Here is a 22,093-nt window from a genome sequence, read left to right as displayed (position 1 = left end):
ATCGTGTCTTCACCCAAAATTAATACCTTTGGCAGGACTCTAAAATAGGTTTTAAGAGAAGGGGTGATTTTTACTTTAGGATCCTGCAAGCTTTTTTTGGAGGGTCTTAGTAGAATTTTTCTATGCCTTAGTTTTGGAACAGAGGGTATGTGTTTTTTTTTTTTTTTTTTTTTTTTTTTTTTTGAAACCGTTTATTACAAGTCTTAAAAGTATACAAGTATGGGCCTACAACCTTCCGGCCGGCCGCTAGCAATGATAGGAACATACGACATACATTTATGGAACACGTGGTGTTACGGAGGAGCATTTCTCAGTAGGTAACAACGTCAAAAGCCACATCATCCAGACCCCATTATGCGGTTTCATTTTAAATTAAGAACAACAAGAAAACCACACCCACAAGGCAACCCACAATCGAAAATAGCAGCACGTGCTCCCCTAGAGGGGGGATCCCAACTATACACAGAAGTCTAAAGAGGGGGAAGAGAACAGAGCGAGGACTGGGGGAACCCAATGCCCGGCAGCGGGGGAAGGAGTCGGCTAAGGGGATGGGGCTGGCGAGGTATCAGGCAGCAACAGTGGTGCACAGATACCCCCGCGGTAGGCGTTCCAGGGGCCCCATACTTTCACCCATGTCCCAGGCTTACCCCTCGCCACATACACCACCTTTTCTCGAAACATGCACCAGTCCATGTGTTCTTTCCAGGCCGAGACCGTCGGGGGCCTCTGGGATCCCCACAGTTGAGCAATATCACGCTTGGCTATCATATATCCCAGAGTCACCCACCACGTCTGCGGCGCCGAGTAATCAGTCGGTTCCCACACATTCAACAGGCATCTCCTCGCTTCAGGCAACAGCGCCACATGCGTAACCAGTCGCAGCACCTCATGTACACCACGCCAGAACCCTTCCACCTCCGGGCACTCCCATAAAATATGCAGAAAGGTCCCCAAAGCACCACACCCACGCTTACACAACCCATCTACAGCATAGCCCATACGCAGAAGCTTTGGCCCCGTCATGTAGACCCGGTGGAGTATCTTGAGCTGGACGAAGCGAAGGCGAGCCGGTATGGCCACCTCCTTCGGGGAGGCCACCGCGGAGGTCCAGTCCTCGTCGTCCAACTCCAGCCCGTCGGCAACCCAAGCCGCACGAAGGGCAGTCAACAGGCCCGAGCGGTCGTTTATCAGCTTTTTGTATATAAGTGAGATCGTGCTGTCCGGGACGTGCCCATCCAGCATTCTATCCTCCAGGGGGGAATATTCCGGGATGGAGGCAACGTCCGAGAAGACGGAGCCCAGCGCATGACGGACCTGCAAATACCGAAAGTATTCACTGCCCTGCAACTGAAATTCCGTCTGCAGCATATCGAACGTTTTAAATCCTCCCCTCGTCCAGAGATCCCCCACTTTACTGATACCTATTATGTCCCACTTCTCAAAGCCCTTAGAGGGCCACAGGGAACCTAACCGCTCAGACGCGTATAGTGGTGACGCCCGGGTCAAACGGTCCTTCCACCCCATAGCTGCATTGGCCGCGTGCCAGACTTGCACCATGACACGCGTGGGGCCCGTCAGACGAGCGTCGGGCGCGCTAGAATAGAGCGCTCGATTGTAGTCGCCACCTGGCAGGAGCATCTTGTCCATTTCGAATGCCGGGTTTAAGGCGGGCCCGTATAGGCCATGGTTAATTGCAGCGAGCTGGGAGGCCCAATAGTACCGTTTAATATCCGGGAGGGCAATCCCCCCGTCATACCATGGGAGCGTCAGCTTCGCCAGGGCAATACGCGGCCTCCCGTCCCAGAACAGGCGGCGTTGCAGACTCTCCACCTCACGGAAGTAGCGCGCCGGGACTAAGTCCATAGTGTTCTGCAAAGCGTACAGGAAACGCGGCAGAGACATCATCTTGAACAATGCCGCCCGGCCGAGCGGCGAAAGCGGCAGGCGCCGCCAGCGTGCGACATCTACCCGCAGGCGCTGGAGGGGGGGGAAGCAGGTTCCGTTCATACCGGGCCTCCGGGTCCAGAGTAATGAAGACACCCAGGTACCGAAATCCCTGCGGGGCGATCTGGATCGGACAGCCCCGCGGGAGAATAGGAGCCTCCCCAGAGAGAACATACACGCACGATTTAGCCCAGTTGATGACGAGACCGGAGTTACGACCAAACGAGTGTAAAACATCAACCAGCACTATAAGTGATTTACGTGGGGAGGCTAGGTACAGAAGGATGTCATCAGCGTATAGGGATACGCGGTCCTCATACTCGGGGGTCCAACGGAGACCACGGATGGAAGGCTCCCACCGCAGCCACTCCGCCAGGGGCTCCAAGGCAGGCGCAAAAAGAAGCGGCGACAAGGGACAGCCCTGTCGCGTGCCCCGGCCCAGCTCAAACGGGGCCGATACTCTTCCGTTCACGACCACCTGCGCCAATGGGCCCGAATACAACAATTTGACCCAACTGATGAATCCTGGGCCAAATCCGAACTTCGCAAGCATCGCCCAGATGTATGGCCACTCAAGCGTGTCAAACGCCATGGTGGCGTCCAAGGACGCCAAAATGGCCGGTTCCCGTATAAATGGGACGCGCGCGAGCACCCCATGCAAACGCCGCAGGTTAAGGGCTGTGTTGCGATGGGGAATAAAGCCAGACTGGTCCTGATGAACCAGATCTCCCACCACACCGACCAGCCGATTGGCCAGTACCTTGGCGAGAATTTTGGGCTCCGCATTCAGTAGTGAGATAGGCCGATAAGAAGTAACCCGGTCCCGAGGTCTCCCTTCCTTGTGGATCACCACGATTGTAGCCAGACGCTGGTCAAGCGGGAGGGAGCCCAGCGAGTGGGCCGCCAGGAACATTGCGCGGAGGTGAGGCGCCAATGTATCCGGTCGCAGCTTATACAACTCGATAGGGATACCATTCGGGCCCATGGCCTTACCAGAAGCGACCGAGCGTATGGCGAGGGCGATTTCGTCGGAGGTGGGAGCAGCGTCCAGCGACACCCTGTCCTCCCCGGAAAGGGAAGGCAGCGCGATATCCCTGAGCAGGGCACGGGAATCCTCTTCAGAGCAAGAAGAGACCGGGGAATACACCTCGCGGAAATAATCCGCGAAACAGGACGACAATTTCTGCTGGCTCAGTTACACACACACCATTCGTTTTCTCAATCAGCGGGACCGCACGATTCGCTCTCTCCTTTTTATCCAACCACGCTATCAGTTTACCAGCCTTATCACCCACATCATACAGTCGCCCCTGTTGCTCTCTACTAAGGCCCCTGGCCGCCTCCGTAACGAGGGCCCTATAAGCCGCCTGCTTGAGCTGGAGGACATGTAGTGCAGCATCCGTCACCCCATCTTCTAGATTACCCTCCAACTCAGCTATTTCAGCCTCCACCCGGGTCACCTCCTCCCGCTCGCGCCTCCGGGCGTGGGAAATAAGGGATAGGGCCTCCCCTCTGAGTACTGTTTTGAAGGCCTCCCACAGGGAGATAGCCGAAGGCACTGACCCCACATTCTCATCAAAATAGCGCTGGAGGGATTTAATCAAGTCAGCGCGAATGGTGGGGTCGCGCAGGTACCAGGAATTGATTGGGACCACCCTGCTCTCACCCCTCGGAAAGACATCGAAATGCAACAGAAGCGGGGAGTGGTCCGAGATACCCCGTGCCAAATGGCGCACCTCCCCCACCCTCCCGACATAGGCCGCCGGGACAAGGACATAATCAAGCCGTGAGAGACTACCATGGGCCCCCGAGTGGAAAGTGTACTGCAGCTGCGTGGGATGTTTTAAGCGCCAGCAGTCCACCAATCCCAGTGTATCCAAGAGGCCGGATAGCCACGCCTGTGCCCGGGGGAGGTCCCTAGGGGGGTGACGATCCACAGTCCCAGAAACCACCGCGTTGAAATCCCCCCCCACCACCAGAAGCCCCCCCGGAAGGCCAAGGAGGAGGCGCCCCAGGTCTGCAAAGGTGGTCGACTGCAACCCCGGTGGGACGTACACTGACACAAAGACAACCACTTTGCCCTCCATTCTCCCCACCAAGACAGTGTAACGTCCCCTATCGTCGTGGAGCACCTCATCAATTTCTAACGGGAGCGAGTTCTTTACCATGATACCCACACCCCTTGAGCCTGACGTGAAGCCCGAGTGGGCCACGAGGCGGTAGCCACGCCGATTCATGGCGCAGAAGGAATTGCCAATAAGGTGTGTCTCCTGCAGAAAGACTACATCGGGCGAGAGTCGCTTCAGATACTGTAGGACCACACCTCGTTTGATCCTGTCCCCCAGTCCATTAACGTTCCAAGACAACAAAGTTAATTCCCTACCCCCCATCATACACAGAAACCATCATTCGTCCCCCCGAGAGCACAGTAGAACCAACACAAAAAAAGGGTTGCCTTGTGGTAATAACGAACAACACCCCATCCCTGCCCACCCACCCCAACAGAACTCCCCCCTCCCTGCACCCCTGCATGAGCCCAGACAGCCCCCCCCAACGTGCAGTGTGCCTGTCGCCCCATAGATAGTTAAACTAACTAGACCCCCAGAGGAGGAGGGAGAACCCCCAAGAGACCCCACACAACCTCCATAGGAGGGGAACTTAAGCGAACCGACATATGGTCAAAAGTGGCATCATTTTTGTCCCGAGCGAGGCCTAATATTAGTCCCTCAGTCTTGATCCGGCGAGCCCTCACCCCCGGCCGCTCCCCCCCCGCCACCCCGATCCCGATCCCCAGACAGAGTATCCAGCCAGTCCCCGGCCGCTTCGGGACGATCAAAAAAGTGCGTGCGACCATCCACCTCCACTCGCAGCTTAGCTGGGAAAAGCATGGCGTATTTGAGGTTTAGGTCCCGAAGACGGCGAGGAAGCTCAGTCTCTGCTTCTGGACCGCAGGGGTGAAATCAGGATAGAAATTAATGTCCATATTGTCAAGTCTAATCGGTCCCTGTAGTCTGGAGGATTGCAGGATAGCGTCTCTGTCCCGAAAATTAAAAATCCGGGCAATGAGAGGTCTCGGAGCGGCTCCGACCTTAGGCCTTCCCCCGGGAACCCTGTGGGCCCTCTCCACAGCAAAGAATTTACTCAGCCCCCGTGGCTGGAGATGGGTAACAATCCGGTCTTCCACGAAAAGGTCCGCCGCCACCTCCTCACGTCCCTCAGGCACCCCGATGATACGGATGTTGTTCCTCCGGGCCCGACTCTCGGAGTCCTCCAGGCGGCGATCCATCAGCGCACTCGCCCGAGCAAGCCGGCGCACCTCCGTTTGTAGGGCCGCCACATCTGTCGTAAGGCCCGATGCGGTGTGGGCCAAAGAATCGACTCGGTCGTTGGTCTTGGAGAGATCGGCCCTTACCAGGCCAACATCCACGAGGACCGAGTCGATCTTCTGCGCCAGTGTATCAAAACGCTGGCCCACCGAGGCCTTCATCTCGGCGATGGCGCCCATGACATCCCGCAGAGTCAGATCCGTGGGCAGATCGGGGGCATCAGTAGGGCCCTCAGGGGACCTGCGTGGCACCTCGGGAGATCCCTTCTGGAGGGTATATCGATCCATGCTGTTGGACTGATGGGCTGCGCCACGCCGGGTCGATTTTATCTTTGCCCGGTCACCATCTTGTTTCGTGGCCATGGTCCCAGTCTCCCGGTCGCACCAGCCACGTCGTGAAGGGCAGGCAAGCCGGTCCACGGGCTCCGGGGGGGTGCCACCCCAGATCAGCGGGGCGGATCACAGCCGGCGGGCAGGCAGGGTCCCCCGGCGAGGCCACACCAACACACAAAGCCCCGCGACCCAACCTCGCAGAGACAGCAAGGGGGGTGCGAAAGTGAAAGTGCGGGGTACGCGAGCCACCAAGCCCTGCCCGCCGCTGTTGTTCACTTTGTCACTGGATCGCCCCACAGCGCAAATCCGGGGTTCGGCTAGGAGAAGGCCGCAAACCTCAATCGGTGCTAAAGCCGGTGTCCGAGGTCCGATTTGGAAGCGGAAAACGGGTACCACCTCAACTCAGGCTCACCAACACAGTCCCCTCATCTAGGACAGGATATGTTAAGGATAGGCATAGGAGGTCGCGGAGGTCCTCGGGAGCCCCGCACCTACGCGGCCATCTTGGTTGCGCGCTAGGCTCCTCCCCCCGGGTATCGGTTTTTTAACTGTGGTGTATAAAATTTCAGGGACCCCTGCTCCTTGTTTTTTTTCTCTGCTTTCAGCACCTTCTCTATTTTTTCTACCTCCCTCCACTCGTTCTCCTTTTTTTCCTTCTCACCTTTGCCACCCTTCTCGCCCTTCACACCCTTCTGCCTCCACTCTTGCCCAATAGAGGTCTCTGCATCTCGAAAATTCACACTCTACCCCGCTGTCTCCCTTTCCAAACGTTTCTGTCAAACTGCGGAGAGCATACCTAGATACTCTCTCCGCTGGTGTGCCCCCAAAAAGAGCCTTCCTCCTACCTCTCTTAACCTCTGTGTTGAAGTATTCCCATTGCAGGGGCGCTGTGTCTTCCTCTTCGCAGGCACCTCCCTTCTCAAAATCCTTAGAGAGGCTGCCTTTCTTTAGAGCTTCCTCTCCCTGTAGGAAGGTATCGCTGACCTCTTTTCAGAGGAAGCCTCCTTTGCCTTCTCCTCCCCCGAAAGGAGATCGTAGCCACTGCTCCTCTCCCCTCTCGAAGCTCCAGGGCCGCTTTGTGCCACACCCGCTCAGACGCCGTGATGGTTTGTGGAGTGCCTGCGTCTGTCAGACTTGCACCCACTCTCTGCCGAGCAACTTCACCCCGCCTCCTTTGGCCGCCTCTCACGTACAGCACTTCCCGCAGCACACCGAGACCAGCCCCTCTCGCCGCACTTCAGGTCAGCCGAGAGCCTGAAGACAAGGTAACGGAGCACCCGCACAATGTTTTTTTTAATCTTCACGGGCCCGATGATTTAAACAAGCATGTTTCTTCTTTTCGAGGGCAAACTCAGAGCATTTTCCGCTCCCACATTTACAGGTCTGTTTCAAGAACCGCGGACGTTCCAGAAGCTCACCCGCGACCGGCTATTCACTGGCCGCCATGTTTTCCCTTATCCCCTAATGCTGCAAAACATTTATGTATCGTGTGCCCCTGTCTGATATTTAAGTAGGTCTGAGTAGTTCCTTCAACAGATCTGCAAAGTAGGTCAACTAACAAGGCATATAATTCCTTAGTTCCCTACCAAATATATCCATCAGATGAGATTTACTCTTTGTTTTTGTGATGAAATTCTATTGTTCAAGCACCCTGCCACACAGGTGTGGTTAAAATACAGAGTAAAACAATTGAGGAAATGATACACTCCAAAGTCAAGGTAAGGTCAAACACTGCATTGGGGGTATGATAAATAAGGCCTCTCAGGTAGTTTTGATGTTTAAATCATCAATTTGTATTCTCATTTATGATGATACATGCAGTATGATTGTCTCTAGACATGATTGATCTATACATAATGTATATGAACTGTTTCTTAAATAGAAAAGAAAATCTTTTAAAAGGAATAATAACAAATTAAGTTGCGCTGCTAACTTTAGGCATTTTCTGTTACATTGCTATTCCACCATCCTTGTTAAGTACAGATTGTGAAGAGTGTAAAGCCTAATCTCATCAGTTGTAAAGGATAAATCCTGAGAGCTAGTTTTGGATCTCTTTGCTTTTATCACTTATGCAGGTGTTGAAGTGCCATCCAAAGATGATTCTGTGCCAAAGAAGAGACCAATTTATGTTGACAAAAAAAAGAAGAAACAACAACTGGAAAACAAAGAAAGTAAGAGTAACAAAATTGTGCTTTTTGGGTTTTCTTTTTTTCTGAAACCTTCACCCATAAAAATAAATTGTGTAATCTGTTGGCAGAATAACAATTCATCTTTCAATTGCTTTATTTTCCTGGGTTCACAATTGTCTTTAATGCACGCTAACATCTGAAATCTTGATATATGTTGACAGGGCATAAACCACATGCAGAGTCACCTAATGGCTATTGAGTTAACTTATACAATATTGTATTTGTTTTTGCATATTCATAGATAATTCTGCCAAACATCCATCTCCACTTCCGTAACACTAGAGAGATATCATAGTAGCACATACATGCGAACACGAACATGTGAATACTATGTAAAATACAATAATAGTCTGGTCCATCTAACTACATAACTCTCAACATAAAAATCTCTAGTTAGGGAAGTGATATGACTGCACAACATGCATTTTACCACTGACAAAATTAGACATGGGCTTCTTTCATAAACTGATTCCGTTTTATGGAAAAATAGGATGTCTGATGTAAAGTGTGCCCTCTACTGCATTTCCTGCAAGGATGTTGCAGGACCTCTATCATCTGAGCCTCTGCCACATCTCTACATTCTCCTTCAGTACACGGACTTTGTACATAAGAGTATGTGCCCCACCACAGAGTCTGCCCCATGTTTTTCTTGACTGCGCCACTATGTTTTCCGAAAAATGAGAATTACTTAAGCCAGAATGGATATAAAACAACCCCACTTTCTACATGTCTTAATGACCTCACCGGTGGAACAATCTGGAGCATTTGACTCTGTAGGTAAGAGGACAAGCCCATACTTTTGCAACCCACGTCTCATTCAAACTGTGAGGCCAGAGATCCTCTATTATCCCTCTCTGTGTATCTAACAAACACAGTATGTTACACTACGTTTTGATCAAACCTTATCTACTGGAGTCAATATCATTACTGTGTGGGTATGGCAAGCTACAACAAAGCTTTCCTAAAAGTTCACGAAATTGTATATACTTAAGGACACGTGCTAGTAGGGGAGATTCTTTGTAAAAACAGGTAACACATCCATGCATCAAATGGACTCATCTACTAGAGACTCATTGAAATGTAGCTTGGTCCCTGCAAGTGCACACAGGCTAAATGTATCTAGGAACTGGAAGGGTTTGTAGACCCAAGGCACTTTTTTATATAACTATATTGAGATCACCACAACCCCATGAACATGGAGTGTTTGGGAATATGATAATGAGATGGGCACAATTCGACACCATCGTCTCGTACAGACCCTAATCAGTATCGGTAACAAAAAAGGATAACAATTTTCAGTTAACCAAAATATTTTTATTCTCTGTAGCAGTGTCACTACTCAAACACAAGAAACCATTTTGTTAATGTATTCTTTTTGTACCTAGAAACTGCCCTGATGAAAGGTCCACAACATAAGTGATGCTGAAACATGTGAACTTCAGTGACCTGATAAGCGTAAACTATGCTTATATTTAGATTGGTTGGCAGGGGAGCAGCACAAATGTTAATACCATACTGGTTGTAAAGCCTCCTCACAATGTGTCCCACACACCATTTTTGGTACACATACATACTGATTTTTTAACTTCTTTCACCACTGCACAATATATTACACAAGTCCTTCTAAGAAAGGATACTGCAAAGTGCTAGATGGAGATCCCAGTGATGAAGCGAACCAAAATATTTGGGTGAGGGTTTATCATCCTTTTACAATTAAGCTTCATTAACCATTAATTTATGCAGTGGTTTAAACCTTTCTCCAGGTTGACTACACTTACAGAGTTGTCTTGATAGACTGTATTTGGGAGGACCTGAAACCTACATCTCCTCAAAGTTAAAAAAAAAAAAAAATCCACATTCGCCTATAAGGGTATGATGAGGAGTGTAAGGATGGCAGTCAGTGTATAGTGGACTAAAGGTCACCATTCTTATGGGGTTTTTACAGAGACCCTGATCAAAAGCTTTCAAAGAAAGAAGCTCAGGGGTTTTTCACATACTTGATCCCCTCCTAATTTAACTTGCCATTGGATTCTGCTATATTGTCCATTAAGGCAACTTTCAAGGGATTTGCTGCTTGGGGTGCTGTCTTCCTTTATTAAAGCAGCAGCATAAATGTTGTCATCAGCTGTAATGAAGTCCTAGTCTTCGAGGTATGAATCTTCATCAAGAATATTTGTTCTTGGGGCATTAGAGAACATTGAGATAACACTTAGCATTAAAAAAAGAAGGAACTTTGTTAATCTTAAACAAAAATTGAGACTTGTTAAACGGTTTCCTTTTCCTAATGAGCAGCCGATTCCCTCAGATTTTATGCTATTTCCAAAGGAAATACCTAATCCACCTTTTTCCAGTTGCAGACAGGTGTGTTCAGAGACACTAATTTTGAGAGGAGAATTATATAATTGAGCATTCCTTATTTGAAAAAGACTTGGGCGTGGAATTGTATCTACCCCCTTAGACAACAGTGGCATTCACATGGGTGACGCAGATGTCAAATGTGGTGTAGTAAAGTCGGTTACCAATTATCCGATAGATTCAAAGCCAAATTGTAAAAAAACAATTGACGATTTTCCTTGTTGAATGCCTTTTCAGTGTCTGATTTATTGCCCCTGATTCCTTGAAGTAAGTGTAGGAAGCTGGCTCTGTATATACTATACCAAAGTAAGGTATAGTGTGCAGAGAGTCCAGTGGAACCCCAAAGGTAGATAGAGGTGAAAGTAGATAATACCTTACTCTCTATTTGTTGTAGTGTGGCAAGCAGTAAGGTTTTATCAGAGGGTAGTATTAAGCATGTATTATTGTACACACGCAGGCAAGAAACGATGTCACACACTCAAAGATTGAACTCGGACCAATTTTGTTGTAAAAGAAAATATTTAGTTATCTTTTATTTTCTAGAACCAAGCCAGGCCTGGTACAGGTAGGTATAATAATACTTTGCAAGATTTATGCAGATAATTACAGTTGAATGCAGGTTAAATGCAGTTGATTGATTTACAGGTAAGTCAACAGTCAAAATTACTTTTTAGTTACTTTGTAGATAACCGAGTACGTTACTTCTTGGATTACTTTTTAAGCTTCTTTTGCTAATCAGTGTGACATCACACTGGGACATTTCCTAGACAGAAGCTAAGTAATTCAGTTTTTACACATGTGCCGTTTCTTAGGGTTTTCATACAAACCAACTCCACACAGAAAAGCAGTAAATGAAGTCATATGGGAGAAAGCAGTGTTAAAGGTTTATCTGTAAGTACTTAGGATTTGCAGTTGGTATTCTGGGGTTAGAACCAGGGTTCCCCCAGGGTCGAGGATGCACTCTAGAAGCTCCCTCAGCGGCACTAGGGCAGCCAGGTGCAGAGGCCCAATGTTATCCAATTGAGGATGGGGGCCTCCGGTTGGTGGCTACTCGCGAGCAGGCCACAAGGTTGAGGGAGCAAAACTCCTGGACTTAAGCTCAGGGCAAAGGGGGATCCCGATTAGGACCCAAGGTGCACCCCCAGCTGCACTAGGGTGGCCGGGTGCAGGTTTGGCGTCGGGTGCCCTGTTACTTTAAATGGGGATTCTCCGGTTTGCAAAAGCACTGCAGGCTTGGGGACAAAGATCTTCTGGAGGCGACCACCACTTGGAGAGGTAAGTTGGGATGCTGGGGGTTGCCTGGACACTGTCGATTGAGCCACCCAAGGCCGTGGGGTGTTGGGTGCAGGGTTGTCCTTTGGCATCAGGTTTTCTTACCAGCTCCTGGTCGCTGTCGGGGGGTGGGGGGGAAGAACCCTCCGGATTGAGGCTACAGGCGTCAGCTGGAGGCTTGAGGCAGGTCAGGGGTTGCTGGATCTCAGGTCAGGATCGCCATGGAGACCTCCTCGGGGTCTTGAGCCACTAGAACTCTAGCAATGGGCGTCCGGTGCACACTGGTGGTTTTGGATGGACCCAGAGTCTGTGGGTGAGTAAATCCAGTGCTCATGGGAGACAAAGTCTGGTATGGGAAGGCAGGGCAGGTCCTCCAGGTTCATGGGGCTGCTGGCTGCAGGACACACCGGGATTTCGCTATGGTCCGTCGAGGTCGGGACAGGCCGGTAGGAGGAGTCAGTTGGTCTCCTCCTCCTCCTTCCTCAGCCCTGGCTCTTCGGTCCGTCTTCTTGTTGCTTCTTGTCTGAGGCAGCAAGGTTCAGGGTTGCCCCTAAATTCTAAATTTAGGGATGTTACAGGTAGGTACAAGTTGGGACTAGTTGGTCCCTTGCTTGGCGTGGGTACACCCCCCTATTACGCCACCCTCCAGTGGGAGGGGGGCATAAGCCACACTCTGATTGGATGGGTCCCCCATCTTCAATATGGCGGGAACTGAGAGTTGTGCTTCACATCGCCTCCCCCACCTGAGGGGTGGGGTTGGCAAAGGTGGGCACACCTCTCCTCCCTAACTTGCTTTTCCCGCTGATTCTCCCGCCCTAAGTGGGGGTCAAAACCAGTGGGGGCCAGTTGCTGGGAGCAGCAAATGGCTGGGGTAGTTCACAAAGGCAGCAAGCCGTTGAAACTTCCCCTTCGAGGACCTTGCCCATCCTGGGGGAGAAGGCTTGGCACCTCATCCCAGGATGCGCTTTGTTTCAGGACCTCAAGAGCAGCAGGCTCTCGAGCCAGGGGTCCAGAAAACCTGTCTGGTGGTGGCAGCTGGCGAGCAGCCATTCAGCCAGGGCACTAGAGTTTGGTCGTTTTTCAGGGGGCATCTCTAATATGTCCTCTGAGTGCATTTTTCATGAAATCCCACACTGGCATCAGTGTGGGTTGAATGTACTGAGTAGTTTGATACCAAACTTCCCAGTTTTCAGTAAGGCCATTATGGTGCTGTTGAGTTCGTAATGACAAACTCCCAGACCATGTACTCTTTGTGGCATTACTGCACTTACACTGTCTAAGAATTGAGTTAGATACTGTAGGGGTACAGGGCTCATGCACCTGTATCCTCACCACTGGTATAGTGCACCCAGCTAGAGGGGTGGCTTACCTGTGCCAGGGCAGCGGATTGTAGACATGACTGTTTCTTCACCGCTCTGGTGTTTCTTTACCGCTCTGGTGTTTCTTTACCGCTCTGGTGTTTCTTTACCGCTCTGCTGTTTCTTTGCCTCTCTGCTGTTTCTTTGCCGCTCTGCTGTTTCTTTGCCGCTCTGCTGTTTCTTTGCCGCTCTGCTCTTTCCTCGCCGCTCTGCACTTTCTTTGCCGCTCTGCTCTTTCCTCGCCGCCCTCCTCTGCTCTTTCCTCGCTGCCCTCCTCTGCTCTTTCCTCGCCGCCCTCCTCTGCTCTTTCCTCGCCGCCCTCCTCTGCTCCTCTGCTTTTTCTCTGCCGCCCCCCTCTGTGAAGTGATCTTACAAAATGTATCCTTGTTATCCCTTGTATACTGTAGGAAATGTGACATTCACCTTCTCCATATGCCTTTTCACGCCTTCTTCACAAGGGGGGACAACTCTGATGAAAACACTCTTCATTCTCCTTCGTACATTGCGCCAATGGAGTCTCTAGGCCTCTCACTTGGAGATCTTTTTTACAGATAGTTTATAGCTGTCTGTTGTTGAAGACTTGAGTACATTATCAATACTGGGCTTTGGGTTTGCTCTCCAGTGGTTGGCTTTCTTGTCAATCTCGTTTGCTTGCTTCTTAATTTCTGATGGATACATCTGCCAGTGGATTCCTCACCTTGTGAATATCCCCTGCGCCAGCATTCCACTGAACTTTTCTTCCCCAGCATTCCACGTCGACGTGAGCGACGTCATAATACACCGGCTCCGCTCGCGACTCCGATCGACGTCACCGGAGCCATAAGAAGCCCACGTCGGTGTGATGACGTCAGTTCCCTTTTTTCCGCGCCTTCGACGCGCAACGGTTTTTCTCCAGTGCTACTTTGTAGTTTGGTCGAGTATCTCTGTTTATTCGGCTATGTCTTCGACAAGGAAGTCGGGCTTTAAGCCCTGTAGGGAGTGTGGAGGCCTGATGTCGATAACGGATCCTCACCAGAATTGTTTATGGTGCCTCTCCTCGGAACATGATATGGAGGAGTGCGGATGCTGTAAAAGCATGAACCCGAAGGCACTCAAGGAAAGGAAGACCAAGCTCTTCATGAAGAAGATTGGTGAGGAAAAGAGAGGGAGGAAGAAGGAGAGATCGAAGAGAGAGTCATCGACTTCGAGGTCGTCGAGGTCGAAGAAACACCACAAGAAAAGTAAGCATTCTAGACGTCGATCCTCGAAGTCCAAGAAATCGAAGTCGAGGTCGGCTTCGTCTCATCGACGTCGGAGCAAAGGTTTGTCTCCTTCTCCTTCACCTTCAAGGTCTCCGGAAGGTTCTCCTTCGAGGAAGCAGACTCCGAATCAGTCTCCGACGAGGTCTTCGGCTCCGTCTAAGACGTCGACTCCGGTTCGGGTGGAGTCGGATGCTTCTATGCATGGGGAGCAGGAAGAGTCTGTTCCAGTACCTGAAGATTCTGAGGCTCCCGTGGAGGATATTGCGGAGCCGGTGCCGGAGGCCCCACAAGAGGTTCCTTTGCCTCAGTTCCCGGCCCCAGGTACGGATTCGGCTAATTTCTTAAATGCTATGTATGGCATTTTTAATAGGGCGGCCTACCCATCCGGAGCACCAGCTGGTCCCGTGGGTCCGATGGCCTTTACAATGGGGGGTGCCACAGCAGTATGCTCAGGCCCCCTTTATGCCCTTTATGCCGATGGCGCCTTCTTGGCAGTTTCCGGCGCCGTCTGGGGATCCGATTCGACCTCGGAAGGTTCGACAGGCTTCGGAGCCTCCTTCGACGCCGAGACTGGCTCCGTCGACGCCGAAGCCGACTCCATCGACGTCGAGGCTGACTCCATCTGCGCCGTGTCTGGTGCCGTCGACGCCGGTTCCTCTGGTTCCTCCGACGCCGCGTACGACGTCGCCGACGTCGGTTCCCCGAATCCGGTCGAGGAGGGAAGCCCAGAGGGTGTTGGAGGAAAGAAGATATCGAGAGGTGGAAGAAGGTGAGGTTGATTCTTCTTCGGACGAATTCAAGGGCATTGAGGAAGCCAGTGGGCTGGATACGACCCCAGAGTGGGAACATACATCTGCCAGGTCTTCTCCACCTCATGAGTTGTCTCCCTATCACGTGGTGATAAAGAAAGCAGCGGAGCTTCTGGATTTACAGCTGCCTTCTGTGGAGTACAAATCCAACCTGCTCACAGAAGTGTTACATTCTCCGACTTCGACATCGGAGCCCTTGTTGCCTTTCAATGAGGCCATATTGGAGCCGGTATTAGAGGTATGGAAGAAGCCCCTTTCTTCTCCTGCAGTGTGTAGACAGGTGGCAAGAAGGTACAAGGTTGCACCAGGGGATCCTGACTTTTTATCCACTCATCCGTCCCCGGACAGTTTGGTGGTGCAGGCTTCATGCTACAAGCATGCTTCCGGTGCCTTTCCTCAGTCTCCAGCTGACAGGGAGTCTAAAAAGGCTGATCAGGCAGCCAAAAAGACCTTTTCGACAGGAAGCATGGCGTTAAAATCGACTAATGCTACATGCCTGCTGGGGCGTTACGTGCACGCTCTAATGGATTCCATTAAGTCCTTGGCTCCTAAGTTGCCTGAAGGGGATAAGTCATCCTTCATTGAGGTTGTAGCGGACACACAGGCGGCTGCCAGGCAAGTTATCCAGTCAGGGTTGGATACTGTGGACTCCGTGGAAAGGATCATGGGGTCTTCAGTTGCTGTAAGAAGGCAGGCTTGGCTCCGTAACTCTGGTTTCTCAGCGGATGTTCAAGCTACGCTGGTCGATCTTCCATTTGATGGTCAGAAGCTGTTTGGGGAGAAAGCGGACTCTGCCCTTCAGCGTTTTAAGGACAGCTGATTGACTGCAAAATCCTTGGGCCTGCAAGTACCGGCAAAGGGTTCGACCTTTCGAAAATTTAGGGGCTTTGGGCGATCGTCTTTTCGCTCTTACCGGCAGCCCCAGCAGCAGCAGCAGAATCCCCTCTATAAGTCCTATAGAGGGAGGCAAAGGGGTCGGAGAGGTTCTGGACGCAACCCCTCTTCTTCCTCCTCTTCCTCTGCTCCCAATGAGGCATCGGGGAAGCAGCCCTAGATCCCCCATCCCGGATCATGTAAGACCTGTGGGGGGTCGGGTGTCCTACTTTCTACGGGGTTGGAAATCTGTTACGACAGACCTTTTGGGTTTTGAACCTCGTAGAGACTGGGTACGTCCTTACCTTTCGGGAGTTTCCTGCCCCTTACCCTCCTTGCCAAGGTTACTGCTCAGAGGACCATTTGCTTCTCCTTCAGAAAGAGGTTCTGGCCTTGCTCCAAAAGGGTGCAATAGAGGTGGTTCCGGAGCAGGAAAGGGGTCAGGGATGCTACTCCCGGTGTTTTCTGATTCCCAAGAAGGACGGCAGATTGCGTCCAATTCTGGACCTCAGAATCTTGAATTTTTACCTGAAGCAGGAGAAATTCAAGATGCTGACCCTTGCGCAGGTTCTTCAAGCGTTGCAGCAAGGAGACTGGATGGTGTCGCTCGACTTGCAGGACGCGTACTTCCACGTTCCAATCCTGAAGTCGCACAGGAAGTATCTCCGTTTTACGGTTGGGTCGCAACATTACCAGTTTGCGGTCCTCCCGTTTGGTCTTACTACCGCACCTCGAGTCTTCACAAAGGTGATGGCAGTGGTGGCTGCTCATCTCAGGAGGTCGGGGATTCCGGTTTTTCCCTACCTGGACGACTGGCTTCTGAAGGCAGAGTCCCCAGAGATAGTGCAGCGTCATCTGCAGGTGACAACTCAGCTGTTGTTCGACTTGGGTTTTTCAATCAATGTGCCCAAATCTCACCTGGTGCCCTCTCAACGCAACCTGTTTATAGGGGCAGTACTGGACACTACTGTGTGTCGAGCATTCCCTCCTCCTCAAAGGATTCTCGACATTCAGGAGATGGTCCCTTTGTTCCACAGTGGAGCGGTTGTTCCAGTTCTGAAGGTCCTTCGTCTGCTCGGTCTGTTCGCTTCCTGCATTCTGTTGGTCAACCATGCACGCTGGCACACGAGGGCGCTCCAGTGGTGCCTCCGCAAGCAGTGGTATCAGCACAACGGGGATCTCAGGGAGTCAGTCAAGATCTCCAGAGAAGCTGCAGCGGATCTGTCTTGGTGGAGTGTAGAGGGCAATCTGTCGCAGGGAAAGCCCTTCCATCTATCTCCATCAGTGGCCACAGTGATAACGGATGCATCCACCTCAGGGTGGGGTGCGCATCTGGGGGACCTGGAGATCAAGGGTCTGTGGTCTCCAGAGGAAAGGTTGCTTCACATCAACCTTCTGGAATTGCGGGCGATTCGTTTGGCGATCAAGGCCTTCCTCCCTTCCCTTCGCGGTCAGTCGATTCAAGTCCTGACAGACAAGACGACCGCGATGTGGTATGTCAACAAGCAGGTAGGTGTGGGGTCTCTTTCTCTATGCAGAGAGGCCTTACGTCTATGGTCCTGGGCTCAGGACCATCAGATTTGTCTGATGGCAAATCATCTGGCCGGGGTGCTGAACGTGCGTGCGGACAGTCTCAGTCGGCAGTTCTCCGCCGACCACGAGTGGAGGCTCCATCCGGAGGTAGTTCGTCACGTCTTTCGGACGTGGGGAACTCCTCGGGTGGATCTGTTTGCCACTTTCGAGAACACGCACTGCCCGTCATTCTGCAGTCTCCAGTATCCGATGCAGGGGGCGTTGGGGGACGCGTTTCAGTTGAGTTGGGGCTCACGACTCCTTTACGCGTTTCCTCCCATACCCTTGATTCCTCGGGTTCTGAGGAAGATTCGCCAAGACCGGGCCCAAGTCATATTGGTCGCCCCGGATTGGCCAAGAAGGGTGTGGTATACAGATCTTCTTCACCTCTCCTCGTGCCCTCCGCTCCGTCTCCCTCTGAGGGCAGACCTCCTCTCGCAGTCGGAGGGGCAGGTTCTACACCCCCACCTCCAGAGCTTACACCTTCATGCCTGGAGATTGAACGGGGCAACCTGAGTTCCTTCTCTCTCCCACCTGATGTGGTGGATGTTATTTTATCGGCCAGGCGACACTCCTCCAAGTCCGTTTACTCCTACAGGTGGTCTAAATTTGTGAAATGGTGTTTAGAGAGGTCCGTTGACCCTTTAAGAGCTCATCTTTCTGATGTTCTCCAGTTTGCTCTTTCCTTGGCTCAGCAGGGCTGTGCTGTGGCCACGGTTAAGGGCTATCTTTCGGCCTTATCGGCTTTTCTGTGCCTTCCAGATCAACCATCACTTTTCAAGTCCCCGGTTGTTCTGAGGTTCATCAAGGGCCTTACAAACATGTTTCCTCCCACTCCATTTGTAATGCCTCAGTGGGACCTTAATCTTGTTTTAACCTTTCTAATGGGGTCCCCTTTTGAGCCTCTTCATACTTGTCCTTTGAGGCTGTTCTCATTTAAGGTGGTTTTTCTTGTGGCCATAACCTCAGCAAGGAGGGTGAGTGAGCTTCAGGCTCTTAGTTCCAATCCTCCTTTCCTTACCTTGCATGCTGAAAGGATGGTTCTCAGGACCAGGGCTGCTTTCCTGCCAAAGGTAGTCACTCCGTTTCATTTGGGGCAGTCCATTACTCTCCCTGTTTTCTACCCTCCTCCTCACCCTTCCAAAGAGGAGGAAAGACTCCATCGTTTGGACCCGAAGAGGGCTGTTAGTTTTTATCTGGATAGAACCAAGGACTTTCGCCTTGATGACCAGCTCTTTATTGGCTACATTGGTCGTTCTAAGGGGAAGGCGGTGCACAAGCGCACGCTGTCAAGATGGATAATTCTGACCATCAAGATCTGCTACGCCCTGGCTGGTAAGACTCCTCCTGATGGTATTAGAGCGCATTCAACTAGAGCTAAAGCCTCTACATCTGCTTTGGCCCGGGGTGTTCCTGTGGCAGATATTTGTAAAGCCGCGACTTGGGCCTCCCTCCATACTTTCGCAAAGCATTATTGCTTGGACTCTGAGATGAGGAGGGAGGGCCACTTCGCGCACTCTGTGTGACAGGACTTTCTGGTATAGGAAGGTGGACACCTTCTTCCGGGAGTGGGGACTGCTGTGGGAATCTATTCATAAGGTGAAGAATCCACTGGCAGATGTATCCATCAGAAGAACAAGTTACTTACCTTCGGTAACGCTTTTTCTGGTGGATACAGTATCTGCCTGTGGATTCCTCACTGACCCACCCGCCTCCCCGTTGTCCACCTTTGTATACCATGAAATAGGTCTTGTTGATATGCTTTTATGCTTTGTTGTGCAATTGTAGGAAATGCTTGTTTATTTAGCATTCTTTTCCTTTGTATGCTATGCATATGTGTTGGTGTATTGTATACTGTGTATACTTTGAGTCTGTCGTTAGTCCACCTGTTCGCCTCGAAGGCACGGGGGAAAAAAAAAATGGGTGGAACTGACGTCATCACGCCGACGTGGGCTTCTTATGGCTCCGGTGACGTCGATCGGAGTCGCGAGCGGAGCCGGTGTATTATGACGTCGCTCACGTCGACGTGGAATGCTGGGGAAGAAAAGTTCCGTGGAATGCTGGCGCAGGGGATATTCACAAGGTGAGGAATCCACAGGCAGATACTGTATCCACCAGAAAAAGCGTTACCGAAGGTAAGTAACTTGTTCTACGGTCTTTCCTTCCTCTTTTTGTTTATCTTCATCCCTTGAAGCCTATTGTCTTTACCATCGTTTCATGGGATGGCTTGTATCTTTCCACTGCTAACATTCAAGGAACTACGTTTACTTTAGATTAAGACTTCATAGAAGTTCATGTGTTTCCCTGCTCTCCTGTGCTGCATCCTCATAAAATCTAAGCTCATAGCTTTTTATGCTATTCTTGCCTCCCTCCCCCTCAGCTTATCTATTGTTTTCTCCACCCCTCGCTCCAGCATTGATTGCTCCCTCACCACTGACTGCTAGTCTCTTGCTCCCCACCCCAATCATCATCCTTCTCTTTTGTGGGCCCACCAGCAATTTCTCAAAGAAGTTGCCTATGGAAAAAAGGCTGTTAAGACATCGTACCATGGTGATTTACAGTCTCTGAAGTATTTAATTACTGTTAATTATTATAGTTCCTGTTCTGCCATTGACTTTTGTTAGCCATCCTTTTCCCTAAATATAGTTTGATATTTTTTTGGGGTGAGTGTGTAAAGATTTTTGTAATGGTACTCAAAAATGTCTGCCATCTGTCTTCATTTTTAAATGATTTCACCATTGTGTTTTCTTCTTATGTTTTGGTGCAGTGGCGCATATACGCCAGAAAATCAACCTATTGAAGAGGGTTCCCTTGGAAGGGAGCAGGTTGGTCCATCTCTTGTTGCATCAGCCAAGGAGTACACTGTTGCTTATTGCTGTGATCAGGGTGCATTCACCCGCAAAATGCGAATGTATACCTTCTGCCACAATGGCGATAGAGAAGGTTTAGCCCCCTGTTGTTCCACACCCGACTGGGAAGAAGTCAGCCAGGGAGGAGCCGTAGACTTGCTTTGTGTTGCTGTGGATGTGGCCCACAGCATTCATAGGCTGTAGGGATCTGTTATGGTCTGGGATGCATCCCAGCTGCAGGGGAGATTAAACGAGAACTTGTGTGGCATTGCCAGCAGCCTCTTGCACTAAAGAGGAGTGGGGATACCCGACAGTCACGCCATATATTAATTGGTAAATGCCATGTCCACTCCAATACTAGATTTTTCCTGCGTTTCTGCAGAGTGCTTAACCACCACCACCCAAAGAACCACAGAAAAGATGCATTTAAGCCAAGTGCCCTGACAAAGTATGACCTGAAAGTATGCTTGGCAGAGATGAAAATAGACTTTGAGAACACCTTTCAGGATTGCCTGATGAAATTAAGAAACAACACCGGGAGCGATGCAATGGCAATTAAAACGGCCCTTCAAAATATGGGGCAATGATTAAACCAAGTAGAGGCTCAACATCAAGTCACAGCCAGTGCTTAATTTGTAGAAGAATAAGTGCTGGTGCCCAGAACTCTGCTCAGCAGCTGGCACCGGAGCTCTGAATACCAAGGCTGAGTAGTCTGGAAGTCACTTCATACCTCTTTAATCGACTACCACACGCCTCCTGCCCCTTTATCTCCCTTCGGTCGGTTCTTGCTTTCTCCCTGTGTGACTGTTTTTCCAGTCTTTCTCTATCTCCTTCTTTCTCCTTTGTGCATTTTCCATCTCTTGCTCTCAGGAAATGCCCGATAAGAAAATGTGGCGGTCCCCAAAATTGAGCGCTGGTGGCTCCCACCGGAAATCACCGGCTTAAATTAAGCACTGGCCACAACAGATGCAGAGCAGCTGGTCACTACAGCTATTTATTATCTAGAATACCAGAACAAGTGGATGCTGACAGAATACTAAGATTTGGAAAACAGATCCTGAAGAAAGAACTTTTGCATTAGAAATCTAAAAAGAGGAATGGAAGGAGACAAATATGGTCAGCTGTGTCATGTAACTGTTAAGAGGGGGTCTGGAAAGAAATTGCGCAGTCCCCCTTAGGATTGAGTGAACACATAGTTGTCTCAGACCGGGTACTGCCCAGGGACAAGGTGGTTATGTTGACTAGATACCTTTTAAAAGAGAGGATCATGGCCACTGCATGCAAGCTGAAGAAGATTGACTACTATGACAGCAGGGTCACACTGTTTCAAGATCTGTCAGCCGTGACGTTTCAAAGAAGATGGAACTACAAAGAAGTGACTGAACTTTCTAAGCATCAAATTTGCTACGGATAGAAAATTCCTGAAGACATGCAGTTCACTTGAAAGTGTTTGGATAGAACAATAAAATCCCCAGAGAAGGGGAGTTTCCTTTTCGTTATTCAACACAGGATAACAGCAAGTCTGGTAATGAAGACTTTTGGGACCATGTAGGACTGAAACGAATGCTGGGCGGAAACAACACACCTACAGATTTGTTCTTCTTGCCTTCTATTTCTTTTGGGGGGAGGTAGCAATATCATGTATAGGAAGATTATCACAGCAATGTTCTTTATGCTTACACCATTGATCTTTCCTTTGTGTGTTGATACCTATGAAGCCTTGAATGATATGTGTTTGTATCGACCTGCGAACTTCAATAAAATATGTTTACAAAACAAAAATGAAGTCTTTTGGGACCATCTGGGAACCGAGAGACACTACCGACAAGGAAGCAGACAGGTTGGCATTCGGCCCTCTGGACAGCCGACATCAACTTCATCGGCGCCGCTTGACGCTCTTCTCCCGAGAGGCTTTTTGTACCCAAATGAGCAGTGGGACAAATGGTGAAGTTCGTGACCTGCAGTACATCATC

At 50.4% G+C, this 22,093-nt stretch overlaps 1 protein-coding gene across 2 annotated transcripts in view; it reads left to right on the top strand.

Annotated features, from left to right (window-relative positions):
- Window positions 1–22,093, top strand: part of EIF5B (eukaryotic translation initiation factor 5B) — a 461,059-nt gene that overhangs the window by 119,829 nt on the left and 319,137 nt on the right. For both annotated transcript variants that reach the window (XM_085622776.1, XM_085622777.1), the window contains exon 7: window positions 7,678–7,773. In XM_085622776.1, coding sequence (XP_085478902.1) covers window positions 7,678–7,773 — 96 coding nt within the window. The remainder of the gene's footprint in view (window positions 1–7,677; window positions 7,774–22,093) is intronic.

This window comes from Triturus cristatus, chromosome 8 (genome assembly GCF_964204655.1).
Source record: "Triturus cristatus chromosome 8, aTriCri1.1, whole genome shotgun sequence".
In the NCBI taxonomy this organism is placed as follows: Eukaryota; Metazoa; Chordata; class Amphibia; order Caudata; family Salamandridae; genus Triturus; species Triturus cristatus.
This window is presented reverse-complemented; position numbering and strand designations above follow the sequence as displayed.